Source organism: Drosophila erecta, unplaced genomic scaffold, assembly GCF_003286155.1.
Source record: "Drosophila erecta strain 14021-0224.00,06,07 unplaced genomic scaffold, DereRS2 tig00000057-arrow-arrow-pilon, whole genome shotgun sequence".
Classification (NCBI taxonomy): Eukaryota; Metazoa; Arthropoda; class Insecta; order Diptera; family Drosophilidae; genus Drosophila; species Drosophila erecta.
This window is the reverse complement of record NW_020825202.1, coordinates 1-18,837: the sequence shown is the minus strand read 5'-3', so window position 1 is coordinate 18,837 and position 18,837 is coordinate 1. Positions and strand designations below refer to the sequence as shown.

General features: G+C 46.4%; 1 protein-coding gene across 1 annotated transcript; it reads left to right on the top strand.

The window, feature by feature from the left end:
* Window positions 1-565: 565 nt before the first annotated feature.
* LOC113563690 (serine/threonine-protein phosphatase 6 regulatory ankyrin repeat subunit A-like) lies at window positions 566-18,831 on the top strand (the record flags this gene model as incomplete). The annotated part of the gene is given in 17 exon segments (XM_026979811.1): window positions 566-1,244; window positions 2,649-2,750; window positions 6,320-6,421; window positions 7,749-7,865; window positions 9,527-9,619; window positions 10,573-10,786; window positions 10,920-11,215; window positions 11,277-11,579; window positions 11,644-13,071; window positions 13,131-13,667; window positions 13,745-13,951; window positions 14,060-14,753; window positions 16,960-17,046; window positions 17,049-17,083; window positions 17,085-17,190; window positions 18,075-18,202; window positions 18,722-18,831. Coding segments are annotated over 17 exon segments (4,931 nt in total), but the record flags the coding sequence as incomplete, so codon positions are not given.
* Between the last annotated feature and the right edge of the window lie 6 nt (window positions 18,832-18,837).

Below are 18,837 nucleotides of genomic sequence, written 5' to 3'. Positions count from 1 at the left end.
TTAAGAGTAGCGGCCAGATTTTGGCGCCAAAAAAGGCGGTGTTACCCGGATTCAACAATTGTAAACAAACGCTTGCGCGGATGCAACTTGGCTCCTACTTCTGATTTTTCGCAGGAGCGTCTTGGGTCGTTCGAGTTTGGAGCTTCGTCGTGTTGCCAAAGCTACCAAACCGAATGGAGGGCCGAGTTTTTCCGCTCGAGCGCCTTGGGAAAACTCGACGCTGTGAAAATGGGACTGGCAAATCAGAAACTCGCAGACGCTCGTGGCAAACGGTTGATTTTTTCTCGTGGCTCCGAAAAAGAAAAAAAAGAAGTAGAAGGCAACCAGGAATCCAGAGTTGAAGTTGGGGACTGATTTGGCCAAAAATAATAAAGGGGGCACCGCCGTTAACGCACACGCAACCGATGCCATAAAGGGGCTAAACATATAAATTTGTGTAGTAAAAGTGAAGAAAGCGAAGGAATCAAAGTGGAATAATAGCGAGTGTTTTTCGGTTTGCTGGTGTTTCCTTCTGTCTCTGTGTGTGTGTGATTCCTAGTGTGTCTGTTGCTGTTGCTGTTGCCAATGAAAATGCAAATTGTTGGTAACAAATATTGGTAAAATGCGGAGGCCGTAGGAATTTGTGCAATGCGAGTGCGAAGTGAAGGAGCCCGAAACTATGCAGCTAAAAAGCAGCCATCATACCCCGCATCGAATCAATAATAATACAATAACCCAGACGTATTACACGGATAATGGCAGCATAAACCAGTTAACATCCGACAGTGTTTCCGCATAATCACCTGTCTCCTCCTCCTCCACATCCCCTCGAAAAATCCCCATGATCAGCGGAGGATTGTGGAGCAGTAACTAGCGAGGGAGCAGTAACCAGGATGTCGCAGCCGCGCGGAGGGCGTGGCGGTGGGCGTGGCGGCGGAGTGGGACGCAAAACCCCCTCCTCGCTGACCGGTCCGCCGGATGAGTCGGCCACGCCCAGCGAACGGGCTACGCCCGCCAGCAAAGCGGACTCCGATCCCAAGGACGACAGCTCGAGCAATGGCGACAAGAAGGACATGGATCTCTTTCCAGCCCCCAAGCCGCCGAGTGCCGGCGCCTCCATTCGGGACACGGCGAACAAGGTCCTCGGATTGGCCATGAAAAGCGAGTGGACGCCCATCGAGGCGGAGCTGAAGAAGCTGGAGAAGTATGTGGCCAATGTGGGCGAGGATGGCAATCACATTCCGCTGGCCGGCGTTCACGACATGGTGAGTACTGTACAGTGAAGTGCCGCGAGGCGGCTTTTCCGGCTCATTTGCCACGATTTGTAAAATCAATTGCGAGCCAGAGCGGGAATAGGAAGCGAAATAAATACAGGAACAGGTCCTGCACTTGGCGAAAAAATTTTAAAATTAACTTGTACATCGAAAGATATACATATAAAAAACATTTGTGAACTGTATTGTTTTTTGAAATTCCTAATGAAGGATATATTTGAATATTCAAGGATATTCAAGGATTCTATATGGATAGGTTGTTAGGATAAGGATATAAGGATATATATAGTTGCATAAGGATATATTTAAATATTCATCTGTAAGGATCGGTTGTTCTGTTAACTTCTATTCAGCTATTGAATTCTTTTAATTTTCAGTGCATTAGTAAAACTAAAATATTTTAATAAATAAATTTAGAAATATTAAATAGTGCTGAAAAATAGGTTTGCTATTTTTTATGTGCATTCATTTCCCTGAGTGTATGCGATGTAGAAACGTCGCCCTTATCAACGTCGGCGGCATTTTCCCATTTCTGGTTGTTTACCAGCCAAAATAACGACACAGGAACTGGAGGCCAGAAAACAGAGCATACCATGTATTAGCCAGAAAACAGAGGCCAGCAAGCAAAACAGGCCCAAAAAACAGAGAACAGCGAATGTTATTTGATAGCGCGGCCCAAATGTTTTGGCTGCCAAGGCGATGGCTTTGGTGGCTTTCGGTTTTCGGTTTTGGAGCTCCAAGTTCCTGGAGCGTCCTGCCACAAGTTGCGCTGACTACCCTCTGGGAGCCCCGTCTCCGACCGATAAACTCATAAAACATCGAAGAATTGAAGCGCTTCGATTTCAATTTACCATAAACGCTATGAAACGGAGAAGTCGTTGACATAAAATTAACGTTGCACCGCTAATGAAATGCGGGGAGGTGTGCGGCGAAAGGGTTGAAACTTCCTGGCCGTGTTTTTCTTCTATTTTTCCCTTTTCTGTGGGTGGAACTACATAGCCCCACCAGTGGTGCAGGTTGTCTGCCAGACTAGACTTACGACGAGACGATATTTGCATAAATATAGCTTGGAGTTGAGCTATTTTTGCCTTGATTATTTCCGCTTCTCCAGGATTGGGGTCTTTATTCGGTTCTTGCCTTGATGGGCTTGCTCTTGATTTCGTTTTAATTACGAGCGAACGAGCTTATAATATCGAAACCAGCCTTTCAGTCGAAGCATTCCAACGCAATAATGATGCATTTAAATGGCCAAGTTGCTTGTCAATGAGGTCAGGACAATGCGTCTTAAACTACTTCTATTTAAAATACTTTAATTGTGGTACTATGCTTGTGGACGTAACATATTGTATTATATCAAGCTTAAACTAAAGGACACCCCATTCATTTCCATTGCAGAATACCGGCATGACGCCGCTGATGTACGCAACCAAGGACAATAAGACGGCCATAATGGATCGCATGATTGAGCTGGGCGCCGATGTGGGAGCCCGCAACAATGTGAGTCTTGACCGGGAATCGGGCAGGAATAATTTAAAGCACCTTAGCCAACTACCCAAGTTGTTCCGTGTTCCAGTGGCCAAATATAGCAGCGGCCCAGCTGTTCAAGCCAACTGCGGCAGCAAAAGCCGCTAAAAATGTGTCAAATCAATAAAAACCGCATAATTAAATCTCGAGCGTGGGCGTTGGTGGGCAAATCCGTGCACCCACTTCTACGCACGATTCTCACACGCCGCCCACCCCCGTCAATACGTCAATTCGGCAATGCCTCCCTGCCTCAATGGGTCAACTTGGCCGGACTTGGCCAATGGGCGACGCACGGGCAGTTCACTTCATTGGACTCCAGTTGAGTCAAGTTTTCCCGCACGAATGGGAATTTCCTCGGGGAAAGGAAAATACCAACACATTGCTTTTCTTTTGATTTTATAACTGCTGTTTACGTTGGCAAATAACAGCTTATGGTGGGCTAACAAAAAATTATAAACTCTTAATTACAGAACACTAAAGTTGAAATTTATAATTGGGCACCTATCGCTTTTAGTGACTTATAGTTTCAACTTAACTTTTGATTTTAAGGTAACATTATCAACAACGGAGTTTTGCCAAAGAGTAAAGATGTAAGGTCATCGCTGATGACTATTCCGATTTCCCTAGTAATTTACCATCGTGATTATGGCCAATTCTTGATTCGATGTCAGCAAGTGAAGTGAGCAGAGTTGGCATCGGCCATTAGGCCAAGTTGCTAACAATTGGTTGAATTCGCCGAGCAGCTTGCTTTGCATGCCGCAATTACTTAGCACATTTCACTTGAAGTCGCTTTTTTGGCTGCCCATTCACATGTCCTTACGTATACGCAATGTACTTTATTTGGGGCTAGCGGCGATAAAAATCCTTGACCTAATTACAAAATAATTGTTGGCAAGCCAGCGCAGACATGGCGAATTGAATTACCAAAACAAACACAGAAAGTTCAGTTTTCCTGTCCCCCTTGAAATTTTCCCAAAAAGTTGTGGGGGTTAAAGATTGTGCGGGGAAATGTTAAAGGTAAATTTGCACATGAAAGTAATAAAACATGAACTAGCTGGGATTTACAAGCCGGGCATGAAAATAAAACACTAGATAAGCATTTATTTGAGCAAAGCAATTCTATGTTTGTTTCAACTGCACATCAATTACTCATATTTGACCTCTTAAATGATACTAGCCTTCAAAATGATAAATGTATGTATTTTATAACGCCATGTAGACAGAGATACTTATTTTTTCCTCGCAAATAATTATAATAATTATTAATTTTAACATGGTTTAACATGGTTTGGTTGCCATTAAACTAATTAGCTATTATGATATCATTTTCGTGAGTTTATTCAAAGCGCACCTTCCTGAAAACCGGACCATTACCTCATCTGTTTAATTACTCTTTTGTTTTATAAAACAAATGTCACTTCGTGACCAAATCGGATAATTTCACGTACACCGCCCCAATGAGTTAAAAACTGGGCTCGTGGCCGAGAAAATGTTTATTGCATTTACAATTTGCAACTTATCTAACTGTCAGGTCCAGTCGAAAGTAATACCCACACAACACGACAGGACCAGGACCTTTATGGCCATTACAGAGGATAATTGTATGATGTAATGCCGTGGTAATTAACATTTTTAACTTTTCAACTCCAAGGTGGCAGAGTGCCACCGTTTTTTTGGCACTCGACTTGGAGGCGTGCTCGCAACACCTCTTTGCAACTTAAAAGCCAATTAATCAAGCACATGACTCCGATGTACGCCCAGTTGGCCAAAAACTCCATTTGACCTTTCGAGTGCGGCCCAAACCGGAGACCTCGACGTTGGCCCCAACTTCCGCTACATTTTTATGGCCAGCGGCGCCATTAATATGCAATTTTAATTAAATTCAAGTGGCATTCTTCACGCAGTGGCCTCTCCATATGTGCGGCGATGACAGCGTGAAATAAACTGAGGAATAAAAACGCCAATTCATTTGTCAAGCTGGCTCAGTGCGTGAGTGAAGTAATCTGCCCCAACCACGCGAAAAACAGAAATTAATTTACTTCATTAGGAGTGCATATGCAAGAAGGTGAGGGTTTAAGCCAAATGAGCACCGTAATGAGGACTTGCAATTATTCCAAAGAAGGTGTGTGACATCGCGGCAAAATGACTTCATGGCTGCCACAAGGCACACTCCTCGAAAATCCTCCGAGTATCTCTGGGCCGTAAAAAACACCACGAAACTGGGTCGACTTCGTACACCTCCACCCTTTTTTTGCTTTTCGCCTGGCGGGGCAAAAATGTGCTGGAAAATTTGCGCTTCCGTTTTGGTTTTGTTTCCGGTTTTTCCTTTCGCCCGGCCAAGCAAACACAAACACAAACACACACGAGACTCGAAAACGAACTCGAACCGGGCTGAAAAGTATGCAAAACAGCGCGTGAAATATTATCTGTCTACCTTGGACCCCAATACGGGCCCAATCCTCCAGCAAACCCCCAAGCGTCTGCCGGCTGAAAGTTAACTTGGCTTTTTCTTTCGGGCCAACGTCTTGGCTGGGCTTTCTGGACATGTGTCAAAGCCGTCGACTCGAGCGCCAACTTGCGGTGTATGCAAATTAGCAGGAGTTGCGGCCAGAAATAGTCGCAAATAAACCGCAGGGAACTCGAATTTCACGCGGCACGAAGTCCACACACACTGCCAAGTGGCAAAGTCCTCGTGAGAACTTCAAAAGGGTTCGAAATACTTGCGATTCCAGGTATTCTGCAAGATCATGAATAGCAGTTTGCTAAATGTTTTGGTTTGGCCTTTGTTTACTAGACAGAAGGTATATATATTGATTAATCCCCTCAATTTAATCTCCTCATTTTTTAAAACACACACTAATTATTTTACTCCAACTGTTTTCATTAGCTAGAAACTCCTACCCTTTTATGCTGAATTTTATAGATCCTTTCTGCACTTACCAACCCGATGACAGGGCATAAAGCAGCCATACATATATTCGAAACCAGTTCACTTCCGGTCGGGTTGGAAACAGTGGGAGGGCTTAGTTATAAATTAGGTCCGGGCGTACGGGGCGTATGCGTTATGGCTTATTATATAAGCCAATAAATATGGCCGCATGCCCCGGTTTCATATGTGACTCACTTCAGCTAAACTAAGCACTCCATGTCAGACGTTATCTTAAAGCACTTTTCGTTACGTTTCGGTGATTTGCTGGGGGTCATACTTGTATTTTCCTAGCCGCATTGTTTTATATTTCTTCCTTGGGTTTTTGGGGCTTTGGGGTTTTCCTGGCTGCCCCATTGATGCAGTTTTTGCATGTGAGCTTGCGGCTGGGCTGTGGCCATTAAGAAAACCGTCCGTAAGTGAAAGTCCGCATGCAAGATTGTGGCTTAAGTAATCAACCACTCCCTTTTGGCAAAGTCCCCGCAGAAGCCACATGCAAAACCGTCTGACTTTGACCCATTGAACTGACCCAGCTCTTTTGGTGTGGGCGTCAGTTTCCTGCCAATGAATTGCAATTGATTTCCCTCCACCACCTCTCTCTCTCTCTCTCTTTCAGGATAATTATAATGTGCTACACATTGCCGCAATGTATTCGCGTGAGGATGTCGTCAAATTGTTGCTAACAAAACGCGGCGTGGATCCCTTCTCCACCGGTGGCGTGAGTATTCCAATAGCTCTATATACTATATGCCCCAACCCCCCACCCCACCCGCTTCCAAGAAAGTATTTCCCCAATAGTTGAGGTAGCGACACGTCAGGCTCGAGTTCCTAGTTTCGAGTCAATGAAATCGCTGCATACTTGGGGCTGCTGTCAGCCCGATTCGCAGGCAATTTGCGGCTATTAGACGCATACTTCAGTTGGCTTCGACTAAAAAAACAAGGTATCCAAAGGTCAGAGCCATGCGAAGATGCAACTTGGAGGCTCGCATGTTGCATGTTACTTTGGCGGGAGCAGCAATTAACTGGCGACAAGGTTAAGATGGTAATGTCTAGGCTCCGCTTAAGAACACTTCAAAACAAATTTAAAGTAAGCCCATATATTTTACCCAACGAATTACGCAGAAATAAAATCAAACTCGTTTATTGAAATCCTGCATTTTGCGTGGCTCCGATCGCTGACGTTTGTTTAATTACTGCAACTTCAGACTGAGAATTAGTGAAACCATACGTATATTATCTAAAACCAAAAGCCGTTAACCTTCACCTCTAAGAATACAGTGATTTTAACTCTCATCAGAAGCATTTTTTGTATAAAATCTAATGATCACAACGTCGAGCATTTTGGCAATTAATTATCAACGTTTTTTTCCCGTGTTTGCATTAATTTGCATTTCTTTATTATTTCTCTGCCGCATTGAGTTTTCGAGACTTGGTGACTTGGGGGGCGTGAGCCTTGCCGAAATTACTGATGGTTATCAGAAGAGCGTTCTAGGCACGCGTGGGAGCGAGAGGGCTGGAGCCGTGGAAGCGGGACAGACAGATGCAAACTTTTGTTTTAGCAACAGCCAAGTTTGAAGTGTTCCGTTGGCGTGTGTGCGTGGCAAAAGGACTCCACATCCACAGCCGACACCTGCCCCATGTTGCCTACACCTGCTGCTCGGCCACCCGTCCCCCCGTCCCCCCGCTCCCATTTATAGGCCTCTCTCGCTCACTCGCACTGCGGCCGTCGGTGGGAGTTCTTTATTATGTTTTTTTTCGGGCTGTCAATCTGTGATATGAGCGGGAGAGGCCAAAAAAGAAAAATGACACGAAACGTGCTTATAAACGCAAAAACGAGCCACTTGCCTATTCAGTCGCAAATGGGATTTTGAAGCGAATAGGAAGCAGTTTGCCAGTTTTTTAGGTGCGAACATTAACCACATAGCAGTGCTCATAGTTGGCTGCATATTAATTCTGGCTCGGGAAAAGTGTGACCCTGACAATAAGTGCGTTTGCAGTGTGTGCCTAATTCAGTCGAAGAGTTAATTGAGTTTCTCCCATTTCAGTCGCGTTCCCAAACTGCGGTGCATTTGGTGTCCAGTCGACAAACCGGAACTGCAACTAACATCCTCCGCGCTCTGCTCGCGGCTGCTGGCAAGGATATTCGCTTGAAAGCGGACGGTGTAAGTGTTACCATGTGTGCTTGTGAGTGTGCCAGTGTGGCTGTTTGGCTGTGTGAGTGACGGAGAGCCACAAGTGTTGGCCGCCCAATTGATGCCACTAGATCTCCACTAGTTATGATAGCTGAGCCCCCCACATGTAAGCTGTTGTGAAGTCAAGTACTCTCGACAGCGGTGCCAGGCGGTGCCGACGTAAACAAAGACTTAATAAAAATCACCAAAAAATATATACATTACAATAATGGCAACAGCAAAATCGAGAGGAGTTAGTAAGCAAACAAAATTTGTGGAAAAATCGATATGCAAAACTGCTCGCGGTAAATGCATTTCGACTGGCTGTAAATCAGAAAAGGCCCAAAAAAGTTAATGTGGCTATTACACAGCAAGAAATTTGATCAGTTAGTCCCAGTCAATTTGTGCAGTCTTGCTTCATTTACTCATTTCTTAGTGAATTTTCAATTTTTTTATATATTTATAACAAGTTATTAGAAAGCTAGTATATGAATTCAAAAATATAGATTTTAAAAACAGCAATATTATGTCTGCATATAAGGTATGGGATCTGCAAATATATTTTTCCTACATTTATATTTGCATTTTTTGTATTTTTATAACAAGTTATTAGAAAGCTAGTATATAAAATCAAAAATAGACTTTAAAAACAGAAATATTATGTGTGCATATAAAGTATGGGATCTGCAAATACCTTTTTCCTGCACTGTATCAATAAGTAGCTCTCACCACAGTGGGTAGGCTCCAGTGAGCTTTGGGTTACCATCAAAGCAGTCGTCTCCGTCTGATGAACTTGCAGGGGCAAGCCGAGCTCCAGATCCCCTTTTCGAGCCCCCTGGCAAATCTCAGAACAGAAATGCGGAACTATTTGTCGCATCACGTGCGCCGGGTGAAAATGCACAGGCGATATTTCCATTACGCACGCGAAGGGAGCGCATAAATTTCCGGCGAATTGCTATCAAGCGATTGGGTGGCATTGGGGTAAATGGGGGCCGATTGAGGGAATCCCGATGAGGGTGCCACCGATTGATTGTCTAGACAAAATGGTAACCCAGCTCGATTTGTGCCTCGATGGCTGCGGCAAATGGCAAACAGCAACTTGATTTAAATCAATTAGAGAGAGGTGGAATGGCACTGTCAGGCGAAATTAGTCGGATGAAGTATTTAGCTTTCGATGCCATTCAGTTCGATTCGTTTCGTTTAGATTCGCTTTTCTTTTTCTACACGCATTTCCGGGGTTTATATACACACGAACATATATCTGTGGATTGTACTGTAGATTTGCCCCGCGAGGGCGCTCAACTCGTTGCCAACAACAAACAAATAACAAACCGTGGAAAACTCTGCCGAAAAAAGGGGGTCAAGTCGCTGTACAACTTGATTTACTCGCCTTTCCTGGCAGATAGGGATAATGGCACCCCGTCACGCCCCCTCTTACGACCCTCCGCAAAAGGCAGTAGTTGGTTGCAAGTTGGAGCGCCAAAGTTGCGAACTTGGCTAAAAATAGCGAAACATGTTGCCGTTAACACTTGAGGCTCGAATTGGCTAATTGGATATTTATGATTATATGCTCGCGAGTGTGAATGGATGGGTGTGTGCTCGCTGTCCTTATCTTAATTATATTTCATACTATATATAACCTATCTTCCTAGCGTGGCAAAATACCATTGCTCCTGGCCGTGGAGTCGGGCAACCAGTCCATGTGCAGGGAGCTCCTGGCTGCACAAACAGCAGAGCAGCTCAAGGTAAGTAATCTGTGAACTCGGAGCGCCATCCTACACCTATTTTAAGACTCTAAAATATAAACAAAAATGTTTGTTATATTTCAACTCAAGTTGCAGTTAAAATGGAAATATAAACGGATCAATACCAAACTGTAATATTGCCCAAGTTAGTTAGTTTATGAGCGAAATGCTCATCAAAAGCCATAAAAAGCATAAAATGCAAATTTCGCTGGCCATCAACGCACCTAGCTGATTTTCACTAGGTTGGAGCCAAGAAGTTGTTGATTTTAAAATCGCCACGATAGTGTCAATCAAAATGTCCATCCGCGCTGTCGGAAAATGTCCACAAGGTTCTCGAAGCCTTGAACTGTCCAATAAGCAGGCGTGCAAATAAATCAAAAATGCAAATTTACCTGCCTCACCTGTGCGTACAGCTGCACAGCAAGTGCAACAGTGCGCGACATTGGCAAAGTTTGTGCAGTTTTCAATCAGAAGTTGAAGTGCAGCACACCCGGAGCAGTGCGTGTTGATTAAATTAACCAAAGGGCTTCGGCTCGCTCGCTTTGGGCCAAGGGTTCAAGCCCAAGTTAAAGTTAAAGTTGCGCTGACTTTGGCCGCTGGCTGAGCACGCAATCAGCCGGCAAAACAGCCGTAAACTGGGTCAAAACTGGGGCGAAACGCAGTTGAGATGGGCGGGGCAACTGATTTGCATGGCCCAAAATAAAATGTCGAAAGTGAAATGCAGCATGAAACACTAAGGAAAAACCTAAGTGCATTATTTAAATGTATTTTAAAACGTAACAGCTCTAAAGCCATTGCAGAGATACAAACTTAGTTATAAGCGTTTCCAATTCATATTTTACTTTGATGCAGCTTTTACTTTTGATGCATAGAATCAGTGAATCTGCAACCCAATCAAAACCTCTTTGTGAAGTGCACCCTTCATGTCCAGTTTTTGGTTTATTTTCGCGCAGGCAACGACGGCCAATGGAGACACGGCCTTGCATTTGGCCGCCAGACGGCGGGACGTGGACATGGTCCGCATCCTGGTCGACTACGGAACGAATGTGGACACGCAGAACGGGGAGGGCCAGACGCCGCTCCACATCGCGGCGGCCGAGGGCGATGAGGCTCTACTCAAGTACTTCTATGGCGTGCGCGCCTCAGCGTCCATTGCGGACAACCAAGGTGAGTCTGTGGCAGCAAGTGGGGCAAGGAAAAGCTGGCTTGACCTTGATGCAACGACGTGAGAACCATGATAATTGCACTTCCCAAGGGAAGCTAGCAGTTTTATAATACTACACCTTATAATCGCCCGCAGATCGCACTCCGATGCACTTGGCCGCCGAGAATGGACATGCGCACGTCATCGAGATACTGGCCGACAAGTTCAAGGCGAGCATCTTCGAGCGCACCAAGGATGGCAGCACGCTGATGCACATTGCGTCGCTCAACGGTCATGCTGAGTGCGCCACGATGCTCTTCAAGAAGGGCGTCTACCTGCACATGCCCAACAAGGATGGAGCCCGGAGTATTCACACCGCCGCCGCCTATGGCCACACGGGCATCATCAACACGCTGCTGCAGAAGGGCGAGAAAGTGGACGTGACCACCAATGTAAGTGGGCATCATCGACTGGGGCGAGCATCGTTTTAATTGGGGGATATTGTCCTTGAAGGATAACTATACCGCACTGCACATAGCCGTGGAGTCGGCCAAGCCCGCCGTTGTGGAAACCCTGTTGGGATTCGGAGCAGATGTCCATGTCCGTGGAGGAAAGCTGCGCGAGACTCCCCTGCACATTGCGGCGCGTGTGAAGGATGGTGACAGGTGTGCCCTCATGCTGCTGAAGTCGGGAGCCAGTCCCAACTTGACCACGGACGACTGCCTGACCCCCGTCCATGTGGCGGCCCGTCATGGCAATCTGGCCACGCTGATGCAACTCCTCGAGGACGAAGGCGATCCGCTGTACAAATCAAATGTGGGTAGAGCTTCACGAGTGTACTGAAATGATAAACGATTGATTTTATACCCCAATTTCACAGACCGGAGAGACACCCCTGCACATGGCCTGTCGCGCCTGCCATCCGGATATTGTGCGCCATCTGATCGAGACGGTGAAGGAGAAACACGGCCCGGACAAGGCCACCACGTATATAAACTCGGTTAACGAGGACGGCGCCACGGCGTTGCATTACACCTGCCAAATCACCAAGGACGAGGTTAAGATTCCCGAATCCGACAAGCAGATCGTTCGCATGCTCCTCGAAAATGGCGCGGATGTGACGTTGCAAACGAAAACGGCCTTGGAGACCGCCTTCCACTATTGCGCCGTGGCTGGCAACAATGATGTGCTGATGGAGATGATCTCCCACATGAATCCCACGGACATCCAGAAGGCCATGAACCGGCAATCATCGGTGGGCTGGACTCCGCTGCTGATTGCCTGCCATCGAGGGCACATGGAGCTGGTCAATAATCTCCTGGCGAATCACGCTCGAGTGGATGTCTTCGATACGGAGGGCAGATCTGCCCTCCACTTGGCGGCTGAGCGAGGCTACTTGCATGTGTGTGATGCCCTGCTGACCAATAAGGCGTTCATTAACTCCAAGTCACGCGTGGGACGCACTGCACTCCATCTGGCAGCCATGAATGGGTTTACGCATCTGGTGAAGTTCCTGATCAAGGATCACAATGCGGTAATCGATATTCTAACGCTGAGAAAGCAAACGCCGCTCCATTTGGCGGCGGCCAGCGGGCAGATGGAAGTCTGTCAGCTGCTCCTCGAGCTGGGCGCCAATATCGATGCGACGGACGATCTGGGCCAGAAGCCCATCCACGTCGCCGCCCAGAACAACTACTCTGAAGTGGCCAAACTCTTCCTGCAGCAGCATCCGTCCCTGGTGAATGCCACCAGCAAGGATGGCAACACCTGTGCCCACATTGCCGCCATGCAGGGATCCGTCAAGGTGATCGAGGAGCTGATGAAGTTCGATCGGTCGGGCGTGATTTCGGCGCGGAACAAACTCACGGATGCCACGCCCCTGCAGCTGGCCGCCGAGGGCGGACATGCGGATGTGGTGAAGGCTCTAGTGAGAGCTGGTGCCTCCTGCACAGAGGAGAACAAGGCGGGATTCACCGCCGTCCATCTGGCGGCACAGAATGGACACGGCCAGGTCTTGGATGTGCTGAAGAGCACAAACTCCCTAAGGATCAATAGCAAAAAGTTGGGTCTGACGCCGCTGCACGTGGCTGCCTACTACGGACAGGCGGATACCGTGCGGGAATTGCTGACCAGTGTTCCCGCCACCGTCAAGTCGGAAACCCCGACGGGCCAAAGTCTGTTTGGGGATCTGGGCACGGAGTCGGGAATGACGCCACTGCACCTGGCGGCCTTTTCCGGCAACGAGAACGTGGTGCGATTGCTCCTCAACTCGGCGGGTGTTCAAGTGGATGCGGCGACCATCGAGAACGTAAGATTAGGCGAATCCCTTCTGTTCAGAGCGCATTAATGGGACAATTGATTTTACAGGGCTATAATCCGCTCCATTTGGCTTGCTTCGGTGGTCACATGTCAGTGGTCGGTTTGCTCCTAAGTCGGTCGGCGGAACTCCTCCAATCGCAGGATCGTAACGGCAGGACGGGCCTGCATATCGCCGCCATGCATGGCCACATCCAGATGGTGGAGATTCTGCTCGGCCAGGGCGCGGAGATCAACGCAACCGATCGGAACGGTTGGACGCCACTGCATTGTGCTGCCAAAGCTGGCCACTTGGAGGTGGTGAAGTTGCTGTGCGAGGCGGGTGCCTCCCCCAAGTCGGAGACCAACTACGGTTGCGCCGCCATTTGGTTCGCCGCCTCCGAGGGACACAACGAGGTGCTGCGGTATCTGATGAACAAGGAGCACGACACCTACGGCCTGATGGAGGACAAGCGCTTCGTGTACAACCTGATGGTGGTGTCCAAGAACCACAACAACAAGCCCATACAGGAGTTTGTCCTGGTATCACCAGCGCCCGTGGATACGGCTGCCAAGCTGTCCAACATCTACATAGTGCTCTCGACGAAGGTGATTTAGCTGAAGGATCTCCTCTTACCCATTCCATAAATCCAACGCTAAAACATTATATATTTTCATCTCTTTAGGAAAAAGAGCGCGCCAAGGATCTGGTAGCTGCTGGCAAACAGTGCGAGGCCATGGCCACGGAGCTCTTGGCCCTGGCAGCTGGCTCGGATTCCGCCGGAAAGATCCTTCAAGCCACCGATAAGCGGAACGTGGAGTTTCTCGACGTGCTCATCGAAAATGAGCAGAAGGAAGTGATTGCCCACACGGTGGTGCAGCGATACTTGCAAGTGTGTGATATTAATAATTAGCTAGTTATAATTAATAGTTATAAATAATTAGCTAAGTCCCATGTTGTATGAGTGTGATATGATATCTAATGTGGTTCCTACTTTTAGGAACTCTGGCACGGCTCACTGACGTGGGCTTCCTGGAAGATCCTTCTGCTGCTCGTGGCCTTCATCGTCTGCCCACCAGTGTGGATTGGATTCACTTTCCCCATGGGTCACAAGTTCAACAAGGTGCCCATCATCAAGTTCATGTCGTACCTAACCTCTCACATTTACCTCATGATCCACCTGAGCATCGTGGGCATAACGCCCATATACCCGGTGCTCCGATTGAGTTTGGTGCCCTACTGGTACGAGGTGGGTCTGCTGATCTGGCTGAGTGGACTGCTCCTCTTCGAGCTGACGAATCCGTCGGACAAGTCGGGATTGGGATCCATAAAGGTGCTCGTGCTGCTGCTCGGAATGGCCGGAGTGGGCGTCCATGTGTCGGCATTCCTATTCGTCTCCAAGGAGTACTGGCCAACTTTGGTGTATTGCCGGAATCAGTGCTTCGCGTTGGCCTTCCTGCTGGCCTGTGTGCAGATCCTGGACTTCTTGTCCTTCCACCACCTCTTCGGACCCTGGGCCATCATCATTGGCGATCTTCTGAAGGATCTGGCCCGGTTCCTGGCCGTCCTGGCCATCTTTGTGTTTGGCTTTTCCATGCACATTGTGGCCCTAAATCAGAGCTTCGCCAACTTTTCACCGGAGGATCTGCGCAGCTTCGAGAAGAAGAATCGCAATAGAGGCTACTTCAGTGACGGTAAGTCGAAACGTTTGCTTTGCTTACTCCAGTCTACCTTTTGAATTTTCATTTCCGAACTTTTGTTTTCATTTGGAATGTTTTTGCAAACTTCCTCTTTTGAACGTTCAATGTGTCTTGATAAGTATCTGTGTCTGCCTTGAATGAAAAGCCATCTAATCAATGTGTGCTCGATGTTTCACATAAGTAAAATAAAGCAAAAAGAACCAACTACAACCACATAATACAACAATTGCATGCTCAACAAGTACAAACAACCCGAACCTCCAACCTTGATGTCGTAATCCCCGTCCACCCCCCTGCAAAAAACCTCCACTAATAATGTTCTCCCTCTGATCTTAACCCCCAACTGAATATCTTAACTGAATTATCCGAATGGAACAGATGACATGCCCACCCCTCGCCCTCCGCCGGTGGAGAATTATGTCGATAGTCGCTTCAGCGAATTCCGACGAAAGCACAAGGACGACCGTAAGTCTCCTACCACCCACAACTACCACCCCTTACTCCCCCCGCATCTGCATGGCCCCCTTTCCGGGGGCTGACCCGCCCCCTTAACCCTACAATGCCGGAATCCAAGCCGTTGCGTTGCCGCCTTCGATGTTGTGCGTAAAGTGTTAATGTCGTTTGTTTTCCAGTTCCCTGGAGGAACATCCACAAGTCCGCACTCGCTGCTCGAAATCCCCTCGCCTTGCTCGTTTCAGTTACTTTCGTTTTGAGGCATGTTCGCGGGAAAAGCCTTTTCCGCATCCTCGATGTTGTGGATCTGTGTTTATATAGGTATCCATGCGCCAAGCTTTATTATTTAGTTCGAAGTATCTTTTATGCTGTTTGTTTTGTCTCAATTTTGATTTAGATACATTTTATTTCTTGAAATTTGTAACAAAGATATTTAGGTGTCATGAAAAGAGAATCATATTATTTTTATTCAATTAAATTACATTTATGATCTTAGTTTCAACACTTTCTAGAATCATTTCTATTATTATGTTCTCAACTATATTTGTTATTAGTTCTTTTTCAATTATTTTTATCGATGTGTAACCAAAGCGATACCCATTAGAACTCTGTACAAATTAAAAATTCCAGTACTGCATGTTGATGTTTAACCCAGTCAATCCAAACCAAAATCAAACAATCAATCAGCAATATCGATATAACCAATGCCCGCCTGCCCGGGGCTTTCAGCTTGCGCCGCTTGCCCACCACCAAATTCTGCACCATCGAAACAATCGAGACCGATCGTATCGAATCGATAACGAAAAACGATAATGCTACTGATACCGATACCGATTACCGATGCTCGTTTCGTGAGTCATTCGAACCGCTGAGCTGCGAACTGCGAGATGCTGCTTTTGACGTGTTTAACCACTCACCCGCACTCTCCAAAATCCAAATAAACCCACCATAAATATACTCGTTTATGTCAACTTCAAAATAACCAACCAAAGCCCAGTTTTAAACTCGCACACACGCCTGTGCCAAGCCGACAATATATACATATATCCGTATATACATAAACGCTAGCTGCAGCAATCGCAAAACGCGCTAATGAAGCTATAGTTCAGATATCTGATTGTGAGTAACGTTCCGTTCGGACCCATGTTAGGACCCATGACGCCCTTTCTGGCTTTCGAGCGCCTCTTCTTCGCGGTCTTCGGACAGACGACCACCCTGGACATCAATCCCATGCGACACTTGCGTCCCGAGTGGACCGAGGTGCTCTTCAAATTTGTCTTTGGCATCTACTTGTTGGTGTCTGTGGTTGTACTCATTAACCTGCTAATTGCCCATGATGTCGGATACTTATCAGCGCATTCAGGTTTGTATTGCCAAGGCCACTAATCAGTATTTTCTCTCTGCTTTCCCTCTTCCCCCCGTTTTTTTTTCTTTTATTTTCATTTTTCGGAATGCTGTTTGTTTGTGCTTTGATTGTAACAACCCCAAAACTGACCGCTCCAAATTGAACCCACAATTGGGCATACACCGATACTGGGGGTTGGTCGATCGGACAAATCAACGTAACAAAAAAAAAAAAACGGAAACCATCAAACCATAATCGAATCAACCAACCCAAACTGGGCGTCCGTTATCTTTTTATTTTTCAAAATAATTTCCACGCCGGCCAATATATGCGTGCTGTCCGGGGGTGTCTATTTGTATCTGTATCTGTATCTGGAAATGTATCTATGGGGCTCCGACACAGTGCGCATGCATCCGATTAACTCGTTCGAGTTGTTGTTCTTCGCCGTGTTCGGACAAACGACGACCGAGCAAACGCAAGTTGACAAAATCAAAATGTAGCCACGCCCACTCAACCGTATTGGGTTTGAGTACCTGTTCAAAATTGTCTTTGGCATTTACATGTTGGTGTCGGTGGTTGTGCTCATTAACCTGCTGATTGCTATGATGTCAGACACCTATCAACGTATCCAGGGTAGTATTGCTAAAGGCGCTTTTACCTAACTCGACTCTATTATAAACCCTTACGTTAACCATAAGTTAAGTGTATGTTTTTAATTCTATATTGCATTGTGTACTAATCCGTCTCTCTTTCAGCTTAAAAAGTAAATTTATATATGAAGATTATATTCTAGCATGATATTTCTTAGCCATTTACAATTGGTAGTGAGAAGTGAAGAACTAAATGAGCTGTTGTACTAAGAAACTAGTTAATACTAACCATACAAATCCTTAGAGAACTTGGCGTGCTCTGTAAATCCATCAACTGCCCAGACTTGCATCTTCCAGGTTTTTTCAGGAAAATAATTTTAGCAATCTGAGGGATACAATTTTGTGAAAGTGTATCTCGAAGATGGAAGGCCTGCCGCCTTCTAGTGTAGTACAGTGCAGACTAGCTTTAGTGGATTAGCGCCTTCAAGTGTGCCCTGCTTTTGTGACCAGTGTTGAGCAAGGCCGAACCAGAAAGTGTTGTTTAACGCATGCTTACAAACCTTATACATATATAGAAATCGTTGCTGCATGTCTATGTGCCTGTGTTCGTCATTGTCTAGGACTTAAGTCTGAAGAGATACACCAATATGGTGGCTAGGTTTTGTATGGTAATTGTGCAGTCCTCGAGCGATTGCCATCCAAAACAGGCCACTGAATTGTGTATTTCTATTATTAACAACCTGATTTTTGCAGCTCTTAAGTTACGTATAAACAAAGTAAAACTGTAAAATCCGAGGCTTCCGTACACGAAACTCATCCCGTTTATACCTTTGTTCTTGTTCTCCCCAACATCATGTCTCATCCATTCAACATCGCGCACTTCGCAAAACCAATAATAAACTGAACAAAAACCTATGAAATACTAGGCCCAATCCGACATCGAGTGGAAATTCGGCTTGTCCAAGCTTATACGCAATATGCATCGCACCACAACAGCGCCATCGCCGCTTAATTTAGTTACCACCTGGTTTATGTGGATCGTCGAGAAGGTCAAGGTAAAATCTCAGGTGACGAAGGTCGCCTTCCAGCCGCTGGCGCTGCCTCTCTCTCTCTCTTTCCCTATCCGTATACTGTATCCTGTATCTTATACATGTTTCCATATCTGTTGAATACATGACTATATATGTGCAACTACCTGAACCGATCCTGAACGGGTGTAGTTAGCTGACCTTTTCCCCAACCCATTTAAAGCAATTTGGCAACAACCGCAATGAGTTTTAACACCGTGAATGCTTTAAGTGTGTTGCCCACATAAGAAAATCACCCTTGCACCTCGCACTTTCTCTGTATCTTCAAAATAGGTGATCGAAATATAAGTATGTACATATTTCGATCTCCTACTCTATGGCACTTAATGTCCAGCACCGCGCACCTGATTGCTTTCGATGTAATTAACAATTGCTGACTGCGTTTATGTTGTGTCTCTTGTCTTGTATGTGATCTATGTCCCGTGTCTAATGCGCCTTGATCTAACCCACAAACCTGCAAACCCCAATTCAAAACACGCGCCTCAGGCACGCATGAAGAAAAAAAGAAGCGTCCAAGTCTGGTTTCAGATGATGGGAATACGTCAGGCCAGTCCGCGTACCAAAGCCGGCGCCAAGTGGCTGTCGAAGATCAAAGAAAGGTG